A 22700-nucleotide genomic window follows, 5' to 3' on the forward strand; every position below is an offset into this window, starting at 1 on the left:
TATTCTAGTTTTTTTTTCTTTTCATTGTGGTCCCTTGTTTCCCCACCCAGACAAAATGCAGCTATGATAACATGGAAATCCCCTGAGCAGCATAGCTCTGATAATAAGATTGTTCAGGTTCAACCAAAATATTATGTCTGAAAAGTCTTTTACTTTTAGTTTGCTACAGCTGAAACAGGAAAAAAGAAAAAAAAAGAAAAGATCAAAGTGATAGCCCACTCAATTATAAACAAGACAAATTTAAAGTCAGAAGGTATCATTTCCAGATAGCAATCAGTTTGCACAGGAGAACCCTCCTTTATTGATATTTATGACCTGAATGTTTCTAGAATGACACACTGTTGAATATTATTAAGCCAGGTGCTGAAATCCTTTTGCTAAAGCAAGCTGTGGGGAGGCCTTAGACATATGATGCCACCAGAACCCAATCTCATTGATTCAAGTTTGCCTTCAATGAACTTGGGTTAATCATAGGAAAATGGAGGCGGGAGACATGAGGACTCCTAAAGTCCCACAAGGTGTCTCAGTCCTCTGAAAGAGGGTATTTACAGAAGGGATATAATGTGAATGGGTCAGTGACCCAAATAATTCTGTAAGTCAAGTCCCCCTCTTTAGTGAGGGTCAATCAGGCTATGATGCTTCCACCCTCAGAGGTTCTTTGGCGCCATGTCCATCTTCTGCTCTGCTTTGCATGGGTGGTCACTGTGGCCTTGCAGTTCCCTCTCTAGTTTGCAGGTGAGAGGGATGGTAGCAGACATCTAGACCCCACCTCACATTGGTCTCTTTCTAAACTCAGTGGAGAGACATGAATATATTCAAGGGTTTAGATTGCATCTTTTGAGTGTCTTTGTTAGAATGAAATGATTCATACTCTCAGCTCGCTAGATGAGAGCAAATAATGAAAAGCTCTGACATTTACTGTAAATGCCTACATATTTACCAGTGAATCCAGGCCTATTTTTTCTATGTCTATCTAGGTGTAGTGCACCTTCAGTGAACACTTTGGTGGTGAACCTCAGGTTCCTATCACAAGGAGGGACTCAACACACTTATGAGAGGTACCCACCTTCAGTTGCCCATGCTGAGTTCTTGCAGAAAGAGGATCATTTCTTCCCATTAAAACAGGGTAGGGGAGCCTGCTGCTCCCTCCTTAGAGCAGCAAGTGACACTGGAGGACAGTTTCTGATGTCCTGGCAAGAAAGACAGTTTTCTAGACACTACATCTGAGCTTTCATCATTTTAGCACTGGAGCAGTTTAAATTACTTCCTTGCAAATGAAAAACTGCTGTGGCTTCCATAGTGAGTCTTATAGTGTCATATTTTTTTCTGTTTTCTTGGGCACTTTTATCAACTTTGCCCTCAGTTTCCTTTACGCCTCTGACAAAAAGCTTTTTTGGTGCAGCCAGGGTTGTGCCAGAGCTTGCTCTTCCCTTTCAGGTCTTCAGCTCACTTGTACCTAGCCACATCAGTCAGCTGTGCACATAGCCCTGCATCACGCTCTAGCGTGCGTTGGTGTATACAGCCACAGAGAGTGTGTGAAGGAAATATTTAATGCCTCTTTTTATCCTCCACATTCTGCCTCTGTTTCGTCCAATGCCTAAAAAAAATGTGAGATGTAACTGCTTTGTTCTGAGGAGCTAGGTTTTGCAGAATTAATCTTTTAAATCAGCTTTTCTAGGTCAGCATTGCCTTATGTGGGACTTCACAGAATCACAGCATGGTTTGGGTTGGAAGAGACCTTTGAAGATCATCTAGTTCCAACCTCCCTGTGTGGGCAGGGACACCTTCCACTAGAGCTGGTTGCTCAAATCCCCATCCAAACTGGGCTTGAATACTTCCAGCAATGGGGCAGCCACAGCTTCACTGGGCAACCTGTGCCAGTGCCTCACTACCCCCATCATAAAAAACTTCCTCTCCATATCCAATCTAAATCTACCCTCTTTCAGTTTGAAACCATTGCCCCTTATTCTGTTGTTACAGGCCCTGGTAAAACACCTCTCTCCATCATTCTTATAAATGGCCTTTATATGTTGGAAGACCACAAAAGCATCTCCCCAGAGCCTTCTCTTCTCTGGGCTGAACAACCCCAACTATCTCATCCTTTCCTCATAGGAGAGGTGCTTTATCTCTCCGATCATTTTTGTGGCTCTCCTCTGGATCCGCACCAACAGGTCCATATCTTTCCCGGATTGAAAACTCCAGAACTGTATGCAGGACTGCAGGAGGGGTCTAATGAAAGCCGAGTAGATCAGCAGAATCACCTCCCTTGACCTGCTGGCCACAGTCCTTTGGATGTGAACTCTTAAATAATAAAAACAACAATCACTCTTAATGTTTTGTATCTGGAAAACTTTTCTCCCTTGGACCCGTTTGCCTCCACTGAAGGAAAGTGGACAAGAGGACTAAACCATTCTCTCAGGAAAATCAGCAGGAAAAATCCCACTAGCCAAGGTAGGATCAGTGTCCATGAAACATGCTCCCCACTCACCAGACTTAGATATTGCCCAGTAAGTCAATGAGACTGACACAGAAGGTCCTTAGTTTTGAAGGGGAAAGCATGTTTCAAATTAAAAGCTCTTCAAATATCTTCATACTGTTCCTGTGGCTTCCTGCTCCGCCACTAGTCATCCTTGTCGGCATGTTTACATTTCCCCTTGACTGAGGTCTCTTTATCAGGCAATGGGCTTGCTCTGCATCTAGTATAAAGTAACCAAGCCCAGGTTTTGCACACACACATACTGCACACATGCAGCATGCTCAGGATGACACAGACAAGTACAGTATTGAGCATTTTTGTCCTGCTTCTTCACACCACTTTTGGGGAAAGTGGTTGTACTTCAGCAGATGGTGATGGTGAGTCATTTCATCTTCATCTTTCCACTTGTGTATGATCCTGGAAAACCTGAGTTAATAGATCAAAAGTGCATCTGCTTGACTAAATGTGCTAGTGTTTCAGCATTCAGACTTTTGCTTTTAGTGCTAGTATCTTTGGCAGATGTGGAGCTGGAGGATATCTATTTAATTTAATTCCTGAGTTTGGTGTCCTTGTAACATCTATATTCATATGAAATTAAGATGTAGCTGTATGCAGAGGGTATGCAAGGTCAGACCTGTTAATCCTTTCTTATTGTATCTAGTGTTCATGTGAGGAATTATGCCTGTAAACAGATACCTGCTTCATTCTTCTGGAGTCCATGCTCACTCTCATCTCTCATCAGAGAAGGGCGAGGTTCTGGATTCACCTCTCAATGGCAGTTTAGTTTCCTCCAAAGAAAATGTTTTAATGTATCCCAAACTTGGCCCAAACTTCCGCTTCAAAAGCTAAACTTTTCCCCTTTTTCTTTAGCAGCTGCATCAGGTATAAGTGGCGGATAGCCCCAGTCTCCCTTGTAATATGGCTGAAGCAGCAACTCGAGCAGTGGGTTCTCACAGCCCATCACTAAGAGCATTCATACCTTACTCAATTATAAATTAATTCAACACTTTAAATTTAGGGTTATAGCAGATTTCATTATCTCAGAGAAGCAAAAATCATTTAACTGCATCAAAACAGAAAAAGAAGCAATAAACCCACTTTTTCAGTCTGCTGTTCCTTTTCTCAAAAGGGACATAAAAATTTGGATTTGCATATGAAGTCCCAGATCTGTTAAACTCTTAATAGCCTCAAACAAAACAAACAATAGTGACAGCGCTTATTGCACTGCATCTGAAGGACATTGACAGTCTCTCAGGTACCGATAGTTTTAGGAGCAAAAGAGATTTCGGGATTTTGTTTTTTAGGAAGATAGTGGCTGTGGTCCTATGCTACCTCACAGACAGGGAATCTCATTTTCCCATGTATGCCATGTATTATAACACATGTGTATGTACACATACGTACAAACATGCATATATTTTCTTAGATAGGATTCGCATATGTTTTTAGTTAGAAGAAAATTGAGTGGTTCAGAACTGCATCCAACAACCTTTTTTCCTGTTTGCTTTTTATTTATATAGTCTGCAGCTGTTTAGAGCCAGCTCTGTCAAGCAGCTATGGTGGTGAATGGTCAATGCTAGTGATTTATTGTTGGTGTCACTGAAATCTTCTGGACTTCTCAAAACCTGATATGATCAAACCTTTCCTTGTTTTGTCACTAGCTTCCAGTAAGCCATAATTGGCTTAGAATTAAAGACAAACAGATTCAGAAAATCCCCACTAAACAATTAGAAGCTTTTATGACTTCCTTATGAGCCTCATGGGTTTAGACAGCAAATTAAACAATCCAGTTTAGAATCACCCTTTATGGATGTTTGGCTTTCACTCTTTGCCTCTCTGACACACTGTCTCCTGGCAAAGTGCCGCCTGCCAATGCAGGCATGAGCTCACCCCTCTTATGGACAGATGAGAGGAAAGCTCATGGCAGCACTTGCCTTCATCTCCTCCTTTCTGAGCACCGGCTCCCAGCCCAACGGATGAGGTGGAGATCCCCAAAGCCTTAAGAGAGTTACAAGCAGAGCTAAGCAGGTGCAGCCATGGAGGTGGAGGTGCAGAAGCTAATGGGCAGAGGGCGAAGGAGTCATCCTACTGTGGGGTCTCATGGGCAGGACAGCTGGCTTCAGTGGTCTTCCTACAGAGATTTGTACGGCTTGTCCAACACCCATCAAAACTGTTGTGATTGAAATGAGTTCTTCTTGCACCAGATCAGCACTAAATAGTTTGCATTTCTTTACTCATGTAGACAGTCACTTCAATGACTTTGGAAATTCCATCATTAATCCTGGTGCTTAGCAGTGCTTAGCAGTGCCTTTGATTTCACACATTGTCATTATTCCCAGTGGCCTCAGAGCTTAAAGATGAAGCATGTCTGTAGCCTGTGCTAACATTCTGCTCTTGCTAAAGGCTCACGATATTCTTGCTGAGATTTGAACCAGCCTGACATGTGTTATCCAGACCGAAGAGACAACCATTTCTGCAAAGCACCTTCAATGGCTGTAGCTATGAGAGGAGTTTTCTCTTCTTAGAATCACCCCTCTCAAGCCCTGTCCTGATTTCAGCCCAGCCAGATTCAGGGCTCTGCCCGGTCTGGGCTTCTCAAGATAAATATTATAATCCTGTAGATTTTAACTGTGAAAAATGTCCTTAGTAGTGTGAGTCATACTGCAGTCATCAAAACAATTTACATAGCAAACACATTCATGCATGGTGAAGTTTAGGGAAGAAGTGCAACTAAGACTATATGTGTATTTTCATCGGACAAAAAATTGTGGTCTGCCCACAGAGGAACTGTACCAGAAAAAGCATTTCAAATTGCTTAACACTATTCACAAGCGTTAATTATCACATATTTTATGGTTAGGATGTTATTTCCATGAATAAGGAATGATGTAATCACAATGTGAAAGTTCAGCGTCAAAGAGGTAAAGTAAGCTTTCCTTTCAGGGCAGCACCAAGGGCGCACTATGCTGGTTAAACCAGCTGTAAGTGGCTTTTTGAACTGCAAGGCAAAACTTTTTTCTTTTTCATTTTACAGTCATCCTTGCAGAGAAGCTCTTTACTGTAAGGATGATGAGGCACTGAAACAAGTTACCCAAAGAAGTGCTAAATGCCCCATCCCTGGCAGTTTTCAAGGCTAGGCTGGACAGAGCCTTGGGAAACACAGTTTAGTGTGAGGCATCCCTATCCATGGCAAGGGGTTGGAAATAAATGATTTTAAGGTGCTTTCCAACCCAAACCATTCTATGATTCTATGATTTCTGACATTTTTCAATGAAGCAGTAGTGGACAGCTGAAAGAGTTTCTTTTTATATTCCATTTATTAATATGATGATCATCAGTGTGTGTGTGTTTGCGCAGTATCTGGTATATGTACTTTGCATTTACAAGCAGCACCAAGCAATTTTTCCCTCTTATGTAAAGGAAGATCAGTCACCTAACTCATAAGTTTAACATTGCCTTGAGGTAGCTATGAGTATAAATAAGCCAGTCTCCTGGTAGTTGCAAGAAGAGTCTTAGAGGGGCAGAAAATGTATCATACCTGTGCATGTGAGATTTGGATGTATTCATGTATATAAAATATGTGGGGTTTTCCATTTTTATGCATATTCATGTAAGCTTACTTGTTATTCCTTGCGTTTTGAATATATGTATACATATATGCACACACTTTCACCCACAAATATGTAACTTTATGTAATATACATTTCTGTTCTTTTATTTCTACCCAGATGGCTCAGGGCTGTGTTGGTCAAGACTCTCACCTGTGTGAAACTGCTGCAGGACTTGTTCTAGAGTTTCACTGACTTCTATGCCTCTCTTTTGAATGCAACATTCAAATAGGGAGGCTTTGTACAGTACCTGCTTTGTCCATATCTGTGCTGCACATATTATCCCCTCAAAACTGCGGCACTGTTGGAAGATGCTGCATTCTGTTGCTCTTCAGTGAGAGATGGGGTCCCCTGGGGACAGATCCACCAGAACTGTGGTGAGAAGGCAAGACTAGTAATTGCTTCTCTGCACCAGTTGTTCATGCTGGCAAATGGCCACTAAATCTTAACTTGGGGGAGAGCTCTGCCTGCGGGTGCTGGATCAGTGCAGTATCAGATGCACCCCTCCTTCCTGCTGCCCACCACAGCTGCTGGTGGCAGCAGCACCTGTCCTAGCCCCTGCCTCCCCTGCTTTTGTGTTTTTCTCTGCATTCCTGACTGACTTATGAATTTCTCCTCTTACTCAAAGCCCTACTCCAAATGCACCTGAGCTCCAAGGTCAAGAGGAACCAGTGCTGATAGCGACCATGTGGAGTGATGCTCTTGACTTACATTTTAAAGCAATAAAAATTAATCTCCTGCTTTCTCCCTGCTGTGAAACCATGATGAGCTCAGCTATGGTGGGTGAGATTCATGAAATGAGGCTGAACTGGCAGTTTCTGCCAGAGAGGACTCCTCTCAAAAGCATCAGTCTTAGGTTCACTGACCTCATACCTGCCAAGTGTAGGACTTGGGACATTTGCTCTTAGTCAAACGATGATTATGTTATTAGTCACCAAAGCAAATTGCAGGAAGCCACATATTCTGGCAGAAAGTCTGAGCTTTCCCTCCTGAGCCCAAATTTGTGACATTTCAGAAAACTTTGCAATAGAATCAAAATGGGGCTTACTTAGAATCATAGAAGGGTTTGAGTTGGAAGGGACCTTCAAACATCATCTAGTCCAACCTCCCTTCAGTGAGCGGGGACATCTTCAACTTGCATCATGACACCAAAATACTCTTGCCTTCCTAAAACCACCAAGGTCATTTTCCTGTCTTCTCAGTAACCCAGTGAAAGGCCAGCCCACCGCAGCATGGGCAGGAGGATGCTCCTTGGGCACTTTTAGCCACCTTTGATGCGGCTGGTCCTGATGGTGATGCAGCAATGGCAACTGCTGAGAGTGCATCCTCCTCTGTGGGTCTGCTGCTTTGAAGCTACAAGGTGTCTGATGTGCTTTGAGGCTTTCTTAAGCTGAAATTTCTATACAAATAACTCCAGTTGAAACTAGTCCTTGCTTTTCTTATTCTCATTGCTCATATGACCAATTCTCATATCCACAAAAATAAACCAAACCCTATAAACACCTCATTAAGATACTTCTCCCAAACTCCATTAAAAAAAAAAGAGAGATTGCTATTTATTTTTGTTATTCTGTCTATTTAAATAACCTTGGGATAGATGAAAAAAAATGTGCTAGGGAGCACATAAAAGAGAGGAGAGACAGGCAGAAAAAGAAAATACTATCTTTTTGGAAGCAAGAGGCACTTTCTTGAAGAAATAAAGATTTACTATACAAAGTAAAACACTAATCACTGCAGTTTGTATAAAAGCTCTGCCTATGGAGTCTGAATACGAGATATTTCTCTAACTTCTGTGTTTCACTTGCTCTTTCTTTTTCTTTATTGTTTATTTGTTAGCCTTGAGCACCAGCCCCAGACACTTCTAGCAGTTAGTGTGCAGAATATATCCCTCAGTGCATGTTTCCGTTCCATTTATTTTCCAGTGTTTCCATCCTTGACTTGAATATACTGCTTTTCAGTGGACATTGTGAACATGTCTTGCACCCCTTAGCATGTCCAAGGATAGTAGCAGTTTGTGGTTCCTAACAGCAAAACATCTTTGAGAACATTCTGAGATGATTTTCAGATATGAGATTTACATTCAGATGTGACAGTGTGGAGTTTTTGTAGTTTGCAGACAGATGATGCAGAATGCACTTTTGTGTGTGTTAAGTAAACAGGCTTCACTGGCAGGCAGGGAAAGCAACCTTGAAATGGCCAAGTAGCTTTTAATTTAATTTCTAAAAAGCTTTCTTTGCTTTTTTATAAAACAGGTAGGTTGATCCTCTTACTTTCAGGGAATCAGATAAAGAAGCAAACCCCTATACAGTGGTGCTCCAAATCAAATACACTCATGGATTTACTTCTATAATAGCCTGCTAATCTCTCTTTAGGGACTTTCGGAGATGATGAACCAGACAATTTAGACATTGAATGCTTCAGCCAGCTGGAATTTAAGGATTCCTATAGCAGCCTGACCTGCAATTTTACCGAGCTGCCTCCTCACAACACTAACTATACCCTGGCCCTGTGGTAAGTGCTGTTAGTTCATGCTTAGGTGAATGTCTAGGAAATGATATACTATAGAATCATGGAATCATAGAACAGTTAGGGTTGGAAAGAACCTTAAGATCATCCAGTTCCAGCCCCCCTGCAGTGAGCAGGGACACCAGGGACATCTCACACTAAACCACAAACCTCACCCAACGCTCTGTCCAATCTGGCCTTGAAAACCATCAGGGATGAAGCATTCACAACTTCCCTGGGCAACCCATTCCAGTGCCTCACCATCCTAACAGTAAAGAATTTCTTCCTTATATACAACCTAAACTTACTCTGTTTAAGTTTTAACCCATTACCCCTTGTCCTGTCACTACAGTCCCTCATGAATTATTCATCCCCAGCATCCCCACAGGCCCCCTTCAGATACTGGAAGGCTGCTATAAGGTTTCCATGCAGCCTTCTCTTCTCCAGGCTAAATAGTCCCAACTTTCTCAGCCTATCTTCATATGGGAAATGCTCCAGTCCTCCGATCATCCTCGTGGCCCTTCTCTGGACTTGTTCCAACAGTTCCATGTCCTTTTTATGCTGAGGACACCAGAACTGCACACAATACTCCAAGTGGGGTCTCACGAGAGCAGAGTAGAGGGGCAGGATCACCTCCTTTGACCTGCTGGTCATGCTACTTTTGATGCAGCCCAGGATACGATTGGCTTTCTGGGCTGTAAGTGCACACTGAAGCCGGCTCATGTTCATTTTCTCATTGAGCAACACCCCCAAGTCCTTCTCTGCAGGGCTGCTCTGAATTTCTTCTCTGCCCAACCTGTAGCTGTGACTGGGATTGCTCTGACCCAGGTGTAGGACCTTGCACTTGTCATGGTTAAGCTTCATGGGGTTGGCATCAGCCCACCTCACAAGTGTGTCAAGGTCCCTCTGGATGGCATTCCTTCCCTCCAGCATATCATCTAAACCACATCTTGGTGTCATCGGCAAACCTGCTGAGGGTGCAGTCAATCCCACTTCCATGTCACCAACAAAGGTGTTGAACAAGACCGGTTCCAACACCAATCCAAGGGACACCACTTGTTACTGGTCTCCAGCTAGACATTGAGCTGCTGACCACAACTCTTTGTTCTTTATCCACAGAGTGGTCCACCTATCAAATTGATGTCTCTCCAATTTAGAGACAAGATTGTTGTGTGGGACAGTGTCAAACGTTTTGCACAGGTCCAGTAGATAATGTCAACTGCTCTATCCCTGTCCATCAGTTCTGTAGCCTCATCATAGAAGGCCACCAAATTGTTCAGGCAGGATTTCCCCTTAGTGAAGCCATGCTGGCTGTCACCAAGCACCTTGTTGTTTTTCATGTGCCTTAGCATGCCTTCCAGGAGAATCTGCTCCCAGATTTTGCCAGGCACAGAGGTGAGACTGACTGGTCTGTAATTCCCTGGGTCATCCATTTTCCCCTTCTCGAAAATGGAGGTTATATTTCCCTTTTCCCAGTCATCAGGAACTTCACCTGGCTGCCATGATTGGTCAAATACGATGGCCAGTGGCTTTGCAACTTCATTCACCAGCTCCTTCAGGACCTGCAGATGGATTTCATCATGCACCACTGTGTCATGTTGCCATATTCTGGGGAAAAGGAGCAGCAAAGCTACACAACATTTTGTTTAAGACTGTTTTATGAAGTTTTAATACCATGTTCAGCAAGGAAGAGGAGCTTAGTGAAACAGAACATAGTTCCCTAAAAAGGAAAGAAAACAACTGGAAGGGTCTGTAAAGGGCACTATAACATCTCCAATAGTCCTGATCTTGCTTTTGTTGCTCTGGAACACCTCTAATTATGGATGTAGCCTAGCATGAACTGAGAATACTTCTTCTTTAAACTAAATGATATCTAAAAAGCCCTAAGCCTTGCTTTACCAAGTGGAAATTAAAAATGTCTTTTGAAGAAGCAGATCCTTTTCACAGAAAATTCTTTGGCAAGAAGGCTGATTCTCCACTGCAGGGAAAATGCCTTTATCTAGTGTAAGCAAAAATTAAACAATTGTCTTCACAAACACAGACATGCAAAACCCACACTAGAATGATTAAACAGAAACCCAGCAGTTACCAAACACATCATTTGTCTCCACTTCTCATTAAGGTCTTGAAACTCTTTTCCACCTTTATGTTTAAACTGATGCACGTAGCTGAAGAAGGTCAGGTTTTGTTTTTTTAGTATACTTCTGCTTTGCCCTTTGCCTGTTTTCCTGATACTGAAAGATCCATAGCAACCAGCATCAGATGTGGATTTCTTTTATCTTGCTAGTCTAATTGCTACTAATTTTTTCCTACCTAGTTTCTTAGAATTTGTCTATTTTCATAAGATTCATTCTTACTGAAATTTTGTGACAGTCCTTAGACATGGGTATTACGCAGATGGAGGAACACACGGATGCAATTCTAACTCTGAAACTATAATATATGAGTCCTTAACAGTTTGACTGACTGCTGACCCTGTATTTGCTACCACTTGAGTCAATAAGAAATTTCTCATTATCTTCAGTGAGCATCTAAAGCTATTGCCCTGTATTCAACAAAAGTAGCAGTAAGAAAATGTTTACAGTTACAAAGTTTTTTAACACATACATCTCCAATTTCCTAACTGCATTTTCCTAGAGAGCTTGAGGACTCTTTCTGTGACTCATGTAATTTGATTATTTTGCTCAAAGACCACTAGGAAAAACACTATCAATCGTTTAAACCCCTTCTTTGCATGGCATTCTTTCTTAGTTCACATGGAATCTCACTTCAGTTACTGTGAAATGAGTAAAGAGGTTTCCTCCCTTACTATGTTATAGAAAGACTGAGAAGAAATTAATGTTGTGTCACTTTGGTCAACAGTACCAAAGAAGACAGCAATTATGTGTGCCTCAACATGGAGAAACAAGAAGATGTGTATTTCTTACAGTTCACTGATATACTCTCAAATAAGTACATTTGCATGGACTCTGAAATGAAGAGAAGGGTCTGCAGGAGTCTGGTGGTAACTGACATTGGTAAGACAATTAACATTTTGGACATTTTTAAGATATAGATGTTACTGGGGAAAAAATTAGCCCAGCTCAAAGCCTAAACATCAATCTGGATAACACAGAGTTGGTATAAAGTAGTGTCCTAGCAAGTTACAGAACTTCGACTGGGGTGTGGCAGAGTGTGGTGCTCCCCTTGCTTCAAAGACAAACATTAACTTCCATTCAAAATATGCAGCTGAATTTTGGCTTAGTGTAACACTCTGCCCAGATCAGGACACAGGCTGAGTAATGCACATGGGTGAAGCAGCTGCTCATGCGTGTGAATGAACTGTCAAGCAGGGAAATTTTGTTCATGCCTCCGTGGGGAACATGCAGTTTCAGGACTGACTGCCCTATGTATAGCATGAGCTCAGCAGCACAGGGACAGTAAAACTACAAGATTTCACTATTTCATACCTTGCTTCTAGGCGGAGCCTGTTGTCTGAACAAGGTGCTCAGGCATCCTGCAGCACAGAAGGGACACTGAGAGACCATGAATGGGCTCCTCAAAGCCATGACAGGGACATGCTTGGGCCAAGAAACAGGGAACTCTGGGGAAGTGGGTCTCCTTAGGACTTACCCCTCTTGGGATTTGGTCTCATCTGGAGGCTGCAGAAAAGCCCATGTAGGGTAGCTCTGGTCTGCTCTAGTGCCACATTGCTTTACCTTTGTCAGTAGGCACTGTGACATCCCTCTTCTATGAAACATTCTGCCCCCATCCGGTAGTTTTGTAATAATTACCTCTCCGTTTATGTGCTGTCTCTGGCAGTGTTTCCTCTGGAAACTGTGGTTCTGCATTAAAGGATTATACATATGGGGGTGCAGAAGGAGTGGACTTAATGTCTGGTTATATGTGTTTTCCTGAGAGGAGAGAGGTGTGGGTTCTCTCTTCCTGTGACAGCTGATGTACTTTACATGGCACATTCATGAAGCCTCAGTGACACAGACACAGATCCCTGCAGACCTCACGCACATCCAGATCAGATACCTCTTGGGGAGTCCTGAGGACTGCATTTTGGACTGTTAAGTCCAAAACATACCATCTGTATGCCACTTGTATGTACACAGATGGTCATTTGACACAACCTCCAGCAGACAGATCAGGGGCAGGTTCATAGTAAGGGCCACAGGCCCCTCTTCTACATTGAACACTGTCATACTTTACCTCACTGCCCTGACAGCTATAGGCAGTTGTACCCATATCGTTTGCTCGCTAGTGCCTTCTTTTCAGAGCAGTGATTAGCTCTGCCATGCAGTCTCCGTCTCAGACACTGACTAGGCAGACTGAATTGCAGGTCTTCAGGCAGTGCCACAGGGGTGGGCATGCTCAGGAATTGCATTCCAAGACTAAATGTCAGATCCCTAGGAAGCACTATCCCTGCTGGTCACACTACTGATCCATGAGGTCAAAAGCAAGCCCCTTTCCGGACTAAGGTGTAAGGATGCACTGGGGCTCAGTGTGAGGCTCACACAGCTCAGGCCAGCGCTTGCTAAAGATAGGTCACCATGCAGACACTGTAACTTGAAGGGACTTTTCCCCCCCTACTTTTTAAAACCTCTTTATTTTGTAATAATGTTTTATTCTGTTACATCCTTGTTACCATTTGCAGTTAAGCCTGAAGTACCATTCAATGTAAACATCACATACCAAAAGGAGGCAAATGAGTATCTTATTCATTATAGTTCACCACACTCACGGAAGAAATACTTAAGTGACAAATTAATACACCAAATTGCCTATCGTCAGGAAAAAGGTACTTGGCAGGTAAGTAATGATGTATTGTTGAGCTTACACTAATTTCTGAAATTGCACATTATCAGAAATACCAGTGTCATGTAAAAAAATCTGCATTTCTATGGTTCTCCAGATGGAAACTTGGAGAGGTGCAATATTTGGCATCTGTAATATCCTTCAGTCAAAACAGTTCCAGACTGGCAGCGCCCATGACTGTCAGACACTTTTCTGGTCTAATGAAGTTCCATTCATTCAGGCTTTGCAGTGGGAAGACATAATGTAACAAGCCACCTTCAGGTCTGGATGGCTTGCTCTTTGCTATTGTGGTTTTACTGTCATTTTCTATGCCCCTCACTCAGTAAACCATATGACTCCTTTCCTTACTTAGAAAGAGTTTCTTTGTGTCCCTTTTCACTGAGCCTCTCCCAGCTTCATGTGCAGCCCTGCAGCTCTCCTGCACTCACACCACATTTAGGGCAGCAGCTCCCTGGGATCTGGGTCTGGTTTGGGCTGCCTGGCTGCTGGGACCTCTGTGTCCCCTGTCACAAGAGCAGCTGAGCAAACGCAAGTCCAGATGTTTGAAAGCTTGGACTAAACCTGGGTTTTATGGAGGGAACACAGGAGAACTGTAGATAGAAAAAGAGAAGGATTCAGGCAACCAAATAAATTGAAATGAAGAGCTCCACTTCTTTCAGCTTCTGTCCTATATCTGCTCTTGTAGAAGTTGCCTTTTCATCCCGCACAAATGTATCTTCCCCCCCTCCCTCTTCTGAGCCACTGCAGTGCTGGCAGTAGCATAGTGCAGTTAATACTTCCAGCTGTTTTCCGAAGAGATTTTACCCACTGCTTATTTCTTCTCTTGATACTGTCTGGACTGCCTCTCTGTTAAGCTACACTGATGCCTCCATGACCAGCTGTATAATAACCAGAGACAGAGCAAGTAGCACAGTACTGCAGGGATGCACCTGATCTTCCACATTTCGCTGAAAATCAAAGATGCTTTGCCTGTGTCTTCCAGAAAAATAATTATATTTTTTTGTGTGTTTAGACAATAGAGTCACCATACCTTCAGGTAAAATTACTGGGGAAAAACCTTGAAAATGATGCATCGTATGAGGTGAAAGTACGTTCGCAGCCCAACAGAGACTACTTTAAGGGAACATGGAGTGAATGGAGCACTTTGAAGAGCTTCAGAACCACAAGGGAGCAACCCTCAACAGGGAGTTGTAAGGGCAGAAACCGCTTTGGTCCATGTAAAAGAAAGGGGAGCAAGGGGCTCTTGGCTCCCTGGCCAGCCCCAGCAGCAGCAGTGTCTAGAGCACGGGGAGTGATGAGCCCCTGGCAGAGCTCAGCCCTCACAGGCACTGGGCAACCCGGAGGAGATGACCCAGAGAGCAGCTGTATCAATCTGCCTGGGGCTCACTCCCCATGTGTAATTAAATCTCACTCATAAGATGAAATGCTGACACAAGGGCATGAGGGAGGTGCAAAGGGGGGTGAAGTCTGACTCATTCCTGCTTGCTGCCTCTTGGCATGCAGGAAGAAGTACCAGCTTGCACTGAGAATTTTAGTTAAGGCACAAAGAGTGGCGAAACACAACCCATTTCAAGGCCCTGGACTTGTGTGTGAACATGGCACTTTCATCACAAACACGATAAGCGATAAAATCTCATAACTGCACTTGTAAACATGAATAATTCTCTTGGTCCTTGGGTCCCTTCAGTCCCTGGGGGTATCTTGCCAATATGTGTGTTAGAAGACACTTTGGTGCTGCTGTAAGGATGTGGCACATGGTGGCTTCGACACAATGGAGGTGATAGCACTTTGAGCTGCTTTAATCCAACCTGGGAACGCAGCCTGGAGCTCAGCCAAGGGCTGATACTCTGGCAGCCTACTCTTTCCTCCTTCAGAAATGCAGGAGAAATGCACCACTACACAGTCCAATGAGACGCAGGTGCAATGCTTGGCATTAATTCCTGATTTATTGTCTGAAGAGACATTACAAGTTACTGTTGCTTAACGGTGAGGCATTTGTATTCATTGGCTGACGTTCTTTGATTTTCTTTAGACAGCAGTGTGGTCGTGGTTATAGTTTCCATCCTGGGATTCATGCTGTCCATTGTCATGATTGTCCTGCTCGTAACTTTTTGGGAAAACAGGTAATCTAAGTCCCCTTATATGAGAAAAAAAATACTGGAAGCCAATCCTGTTCTGACAGTCTTATTACTTTCCCTGTTTTCTTGCTATACTAAGGAGTATGCTCTTTCCGTCTCTCAGCTTCTATATTAAGACAAAGGCAGGCAAAGAGTAGAAGTGGACAGTACAAGAGAGGTTGTTGGCAGGCAGAAGATGACCTGCCACTTTTAGCATACTTCAGTTTTGGGCTTGAAACACTGGGACCTTTGGGGAGCTGAAGTCACCACAGCTCCAGAGAAGAAAGCAACCTGCTTGAAAAGATTTTAGCAAAGTCCCAGGAGATGTGGAAACAGTCTATCAGGGAGATTGTCTCTTTCCCTTTCGTAGCCTGAGTCAGCAGAGTTCTTGCTCTGCAGTACTTTCAGAAGCAGCATCACAGAGCTCTCTGCAACAAGGGCTTGATGGTGTCAGCTGCCTCTCCAGATATATGGTGAAACATCCCCCACCAAAGCAGCCATAGCAGAAGTGGGACTGGAGGTACAGTCATTACACAGGCAGTCCTTTGTTTTGGGTTTTCTTCATATATCAGCTACACAGCAGTAAATAACTGTAGATGTGTTTTAAAATACATGGCTGCATATGCTTATATAGAATAGATAATGACAAACTAAAGACAATGAACGCATACACGAACAACCTGGTGAAACCAGAATCTGAAGTGAAAGAAATCCTGAGTTCATAGGAAATGACCCCCTTGCAAGACAGAAAGCCCAGGCCTGTCGGGTGGCATTCGGAACAGCTTGTCTGTGGCATCCAGCTCCATTGGCATTCAGAGAGATGGCTGCATGTGAGCTGCTTTTTGAGGACAGCACTTGGCCTGTACTAACTCCTGAATTACACATGAGGATTTCCTGGAAATGTGCTAGTTGGCCTTGATCAAACCATGCCAAGAACTATTTTAATAATTAAACATTTTAGACACTGAACTTATCTGTCAGGGAACACTCCCTTGGTCCCGTTTTATTTGGAAGCAGAGATGTGGCTTGAGATTTATATATATCTTATATCTTGCTCTTTAGTGTTGCTGAGATATTGCAGTTCTTTTTCTATTAGAAGACCTGTTAAAGTGCTAAAAAAACAGGTGAAACTTTCTGGACACAGAGATTCCCCTTTTCAAAAGAAGGGTTTATGCATGTGCATATATACCCACATATACAGCACACAAAAAAAAAAAACCCACACAAAAAATATATTCATTTACACCTATAGATACATCATTGCAACACTGAATGTCAGTCAGGCAATATTCTCTAGATGCTTCATAGCAGAGGGTTTCCGGCAGCACAAGATGAGAACTTTGATAATTGAGGCAGTAAAAATGAGACCTGTGTGACAAGACTACAATACAGATACCAGAAACACAGATAGCTAGCCAAGGACTGGTACAATATGCAGATCTTTGAAGTAGGTAAACATGTAGAAGTAAATATCGGCAAATTCGCACTTTAACCACAGCATCTTTTTTCACTTTCAGAAATTGATTTCACTATGAAAAACCCTGTTAGCACAGCTAGATGCAAACAAGCTCTTTGCCAGCACAGTATGCTGCTTTTCCAGTACTTGGTAAAGTGTTTTCCTTTAGCTGTGACAATTGGTTCACTCAAAAGAACAATGACTATTCAGTAACCTTTATGACTCTCCTTCTGTTTTTCTTTTATTCTGAAACTTCTCTGTTGTTTTTCTGGGTAATTACACTTAGCCCTAAGGCTTTGTGAGAATTAATATAAATGATGCAATATGAACATATCCCTCTTTTGCTGCTGTTGAACACCTTTTTTGTTCACTGTTGATGTTTTAGGATCAAGCCTGCTGTGTGGCCAAACCTTCCTGATCACAAAAAAACCTTGGAGCAGCTATGCAAGAAGCCAAAAAATGTATGTACTTCTATTGTTGTTTTCACTGGAATATAGACTACTGTGAACAAAACTATCACTCACAAGAGATAGTATGTGCAGTTGCTGCAGGATCTGAGACATCATTCTGAAATTACTTCTACATTTCACTGAAGAGAGCCCTCATTTGCATAGGCAGATGCTAGGCAGGTGTAGGGAAATAACACACAATTCAACTAGTGCCTGAGCTTTGACTTGTGTGAAGTCAAAGAGGGCTGGAGGACTTCATATATGAAGAAATGATGGAGTTTGTTTATAGAAAAAAGGAAGCTTAGCTCAAGGTAAGGACTAATAATTACAACCTTCCAATACCTGAAGTCTAGGTAGGGAGATGGTAGAGATCCTCTTGCCATAACAATGCATGGTAACAGGACCAGAAGCAACAGGTATATGTTGCTTCAGGGCAAACTTCATCTGGATATGAGGAAGAAATCTTTCTCCACAAAAACAATTAAACTTTGTGTAGGTTGCCCACAGAAAAGGTAGGTTCTCCTTTGCTGGAAGGGTTCAAGAGTAGGGTGATAAGGTTCTGGATGACCCAGTCCAAGTCCTGCTTCTGGCAAAAGGTTGGACCAGTTAGACTTCAGAGGTCCTTTCCAACCAAGACACTCCTGTGATTCTATGAAACTGATTGTGGGACTGGACGAGGACCCTTTGCAAATGTCCCTGATGATCCCCATGTACCCTTACACAGCCAGCAGAGTTGCTCATACACATGTATGATAGTACATGAACTGCCCTGCCAGACAAAAGCCACATGGTCAAATACTACTAACCATAATGTGAGGCAGTAACCTTAAAAGTATGTGCCTAGTGCGTTTTTTTTTTTTTTTCACTAAGAAACTCATCAGCCCTGTTCTCTCCAGTTGGTACATTATTAGCATGTTCTGCTCAGGAGCCAGTTTTAGGATCCACATGTAGTTCTACTAGTGGTTTATATTATTTTTTAAATGTAATAATATTTAACAGGACATCTAAGATGACTCTCCCACCCCCCCCATGCTCCCCTGTGCAGGATTCCTAATGTGTTTCAGGAAGCTGTGGCAAACTTTTACTTCCTTCACTGCTAAATTAGGAAGGTAAAACTGAAAGGAACTGACTGGGTTGGCACTCATTCCTGTGAGATGGCAGGTGTGCAAATAGATGTGCAGCTCAGAAAAGCCTCTGAAACACCAGTTCCCACCACAGTGTGTACAGCATAAAACACTCTTCAGTGGTGCTGCTTGTAGGAGGACAATGGCTACATACAGATTAATATGGAAAAGGATTTTAAGTCACCCAATATTTTATCCTTTGCTAACCTATTCTTTAACCTGCCCCAGGTTACCTTCAGAGTTGAAGAAATAATAAATACCCTACTAAAATAAAATGAAATATCAAAGTACCTTTTCTTGTTAGGCTAATACCCACTGTTAACTGTCCATGCTGTTCTCTTTGCCATGCAGAATTTTGATATAAGCTTTAACCCAGAGAGCTTTGGTTACGTTCATATCCATAAAGTGGATGGCATTCGAGCAAAAGCTGAACTGGAAAATTTTCTGCAGCCACCAACTGCTCCAGAGGCAAACTTTCCAGAAAAATTTAGGAACAGATCAGACTTGAAGATGATCCCTGCAATGACAGACAAAAGCAACTTCAACCTGTCCATGACTTATGGAGAAATCTGGCCAGCTGAAGCCCTGCACAGACTCCTGGGTACCAGCCATTTTGCAGCCACTGAAGGAGATGGTGACTCCAGCACATATGAGGTGTGCCACAGCAACAGGGTGCCCCTGTGCCATGATGATTTCAACCTTTCCTCTGCTCCTCCACCACATCCTTCTAGCCAGCCTGGACCAGAGCCCCTGCATGGTGACACCATGTCCCAGATGCTGCCTAACATTGAAATGAGGCCACCAAACAATGAGGAAGCCTATGTCACGATGTCTAGCTTCTACAAAGTTCAGTGAACCTTGCAGGAACGACAGCATATCTTTTTCCTCTAACACAAGCGGAACACTGAAGCTTTCTGATTTGTTTTCCTGCATCCTGTGGATTCCAACCTCTGCAACGCACTGCTTGCAGTGCTTCACGATACCTGCAAGGAAGTTGGTTCTCCCACGTTTCAGTGATAAGTGGCCCTACTTGAGCTCTCAGTATGCCATTAACAATCTCCACTGAGCAGAAATTAAATTTCAATTCAATCTGACTTTAATCTTCAGATCTGATTAATCCAGAGCAATGATACTGCAGTCCTAGCTGAGGATCACAGCAGGTCTTGTAAAAGATAATGAACTCCTGTTAACCTCTTGGTTGCAGAGTTAAGGTTTTATTAATATCTAAGCAAGAATATGGCAACAAATTCAAGCTAAATAGAATCCAATCTCTTTCAAACAGTGGTAGGTCAAGGACAACTCCTCTGCAGTCAGTGGAAGTCCATGTGTTTGTGAAACACCAGTAAATGAAAATTGCTATCAAGCATTAGTTGCCTGGGGTTTCAGGAGCTTGGTTATTGCAAAGGCAGTTTGCTGAACCCCAAGGAGAAAGGACACATGGATTCACCCTAGAAGATGTTTTCTCAGAGTGATTTTGTTGGGTTTTTGTTTGTTTGTTTGTTTTTTCCTTGAGCAAAGGAGATTAAAAGAAAGTAAAACCCCACAGCCACTACTTTTTTACTGTTAAAGATCTGCCCTGGAGCCAGTTTGAGGATCCACAGGTACTTCTGCTAGTGCTTTATATTAAAAATCTTCAGCATTTCATATACTAGCAGTTTTTAGCTAATAAACCAAAACAAAATCAATGAAAAGCAAAGTCCCATCTCTTCCTGTAAACTAAATCTGGGCAGTAAAATAAATGATGTCTTTCTCTGCAGCTCTTGTGCAAGCACTAGTGCAGCATGTAGGTACTTGCCAGGACAGAAGGGCTCAGTGGACCATGTTTGTTTACTAATGGTTTTTCCAGTGGCTGTGGCTGCATGAGGATACTTTGAATTTGGCCAGGTAACGTCATACGACAGTGACCTAGGAAGATGGATGGATGGATCCTGCCGGAGATCAGAAGATTTACAGTTTTTAAAATTACCTTGTAAATTGCCTGGAGATAGCATTTTATTATCCTTTTAATTTTTATTTTAATTTTATTTTGCATTATGATGAAAGGCATCCTGTCTCTTCCTACTCACCTTTCCCTGAACTCTGTGCCCAGCTCTGATGGGTTCCTCTCGTACTGCCAAGCAGAGGTGACTGAGCCACTTGACAGTCCCTCTGAGATGCTGTGCATTGCAGAGCACATGCTTGGAAATAAGGCTGCTACAGCCACAGGGCTGCATGACAGCCGAGTAGTGTGGCCATGGGAAATCCAAGCTTCTCTGCTGCACTCTGGGGTTGGTGCCTCATTGTGCAGTCTCAGTTCCTCCAGCTGCTTGAAATTATCTTTTACTGAAATGTATGCACATTTCCAGAGTCTAAGGATAAAAGAGTCCTCTGTCATCATCAGAGCTGCTCAAATTTGTTCTGACTGGTAATAATCACAGAGATTATTACAGCAAAGCTGTATTTCATGTAGCCTGTTGGAGAAAAACATCACTCCCAAAACTGCACTCCACCTTTTCCATTTCGACCCAACACCAGCGAAACCTTCAAACAGGGACAACCTTATGGTCCCTGTGTGCAAAGGGGATGAGCATTTGGCTTAAGGAATTCCAGTGACATTTTACAGAGTGGATTTTACTGCTGTTTCTCACTGAATGGAACCTTGATTGTTGCAGTAGAAAAGATGAAAAGCTCTGAACATTCATTTGCTTCATAATACTTGTATATCTTTTTTTTTTTAAAAAAGCTGCTGGTAATGCTCATACTGTGCTGTCTTGCACAGTGCAATTGTAGATGCAGACAGAAATTGTGCTGCAGAGATTTCTTCTTCCAGTAACATGATGACAAACAAAAAGGGGATAGAAGAAGAAGCAAAAGCACATCGGAAAAATCCTCTATAGTATGTGCTATGCTTGTTGCAATATTATAGCCATCAGCATAAATGTGATGGTGTGTACAGATATAACCACTTGTAGCTTCATTTTGGGAAAAAAGAAAGAAAATATACTCCAAAGCAAGAAGCACCACAAGCACTTCAGGTCCATGATCAGCTTTTGGATCCATAGTGCATACATGAAGATACAGCCAAAGCTATGTCCTGACAACACTTCACTGAGTCAGGACCAAGTAGCTTCCTTATACTACAAGACAGTTTCCCCATAGCTGTTCACAAATTTCCACGACTCAACATCCACAATGGGATGTCCACTCAGATTTCACATGCTCCATGCACCTTCTTTAATTCAATGTAACCCGCGTGCTCCAGACTTTCTGCCTGTCATGCTGTACTCAGCTGCTCACACAAAAAGAGGGTGGTGACCCTGGCTTATATGTATCTGCTTTATGACACCAAGCCTGGAGCTGCCATCTCCTCTCTGCATGTACCCATCAGGCTTCGTCACCTCTTCTGTGCTTATGGTACAGCACAACTGCTCCCCTGTCTGCACTTCTCCCCCTTGTCTATACGCAGCTCATTTGCACTATGCAAACATCTCCTAGCAGCACACAGACGCTAATCCGTGAAATAAAATAAGTCTTTTGTCAGTTATAACAGTGAGTCACCGTCTAATTTTAATGATGCTGAAAAATGTTGATTACCTCTCAAGGCGATAATTGTCCCCTGCTGAATTTATTAGTTTGTTTACCTCCTTTTGTGCACGTTCGTTAGATGAGCTGATAAAGAACACCGAAATGCTTTGTGTGTCAGTGGGGAGGTAGATCAGCTAACCCTGGGGAGGCAGGGGAACTTCATGACAGGGCAAAGGGACAAAAGTGTTTATTGATTCAAAGTCCTGTATTTACACTCTGATACCACAGTGCTGCAGCCCTGGGGAAGAACAGCAGCAGGTTTTTAGTCAATATGATTTTTGCTCGAGCTAGTTATCTATTTGGTTATGATTTTCTGAAGCTATCCTTTAAATCAGCTAAAACATAACATAAAGGAAGTTTATCATCTCTGTGAGGCATTAGTTTAGGGTCAAGCAGTTCCTTATTATTGAGATAATGAAGCCTCCTAAATTAGCACTCCCGTGTGTAACAGGACATTGGCAAAACAAATCTAATGTACAGACACACAACAAAACAACAAATGATGCCAGGAAATGCAATTGCTAATTTGTACCCACCCTGCCGTCCCCTTTCCCACCCAGCATCCCCATAGATCAGTAATGCCGGCTGCTCCTTGTCT

The 22700-nt window shown here is 42.7% G+C and overlaps 1 protein-coding gene across 1 annotated transcript; it reads left to right on the forward strand.

Moving 5' to 3' along the window:
* The first annotated feature begins 2753 nt into the window (after nt 1-2753).
* IL7R (interleukin 7 receptor) lies at nt 2754-19393 on the forward strand. Its single transcript, XM_005152114.3, has 8 exons — nt 2754-2853; nt 8457-8595; nt 11452-11606; nt 13232-13386; nt 14405-14582; nt 15425-15515; nt 17351-17426; nt 18890-19393. Exons 1-8 carry the CDS (start codon nt 2754-2756, stop codon nt 19391-19393), a joined length of 1398 nt encoding a protein of 465 aa, XP_005152171.2.
* The last annotated feature ends 3307 nt before the right edge of the window (nt 19394-22700 follow it).

This window comes from Melopsittacus undulatus, chromosome Z (assembly GCF_012275295.1).
Source record: "Melopsittacus undulatus isolate bMelUnd1 chromosome Z, bMelUnd1.mat.Z, whole genome shotgun sequence".
NCBI lineage: Eukaryota > Metazoa > Chordata > Aves > Psittaciformes > Psittaculidae > Melopsittacus > Melopsittacus undulatus.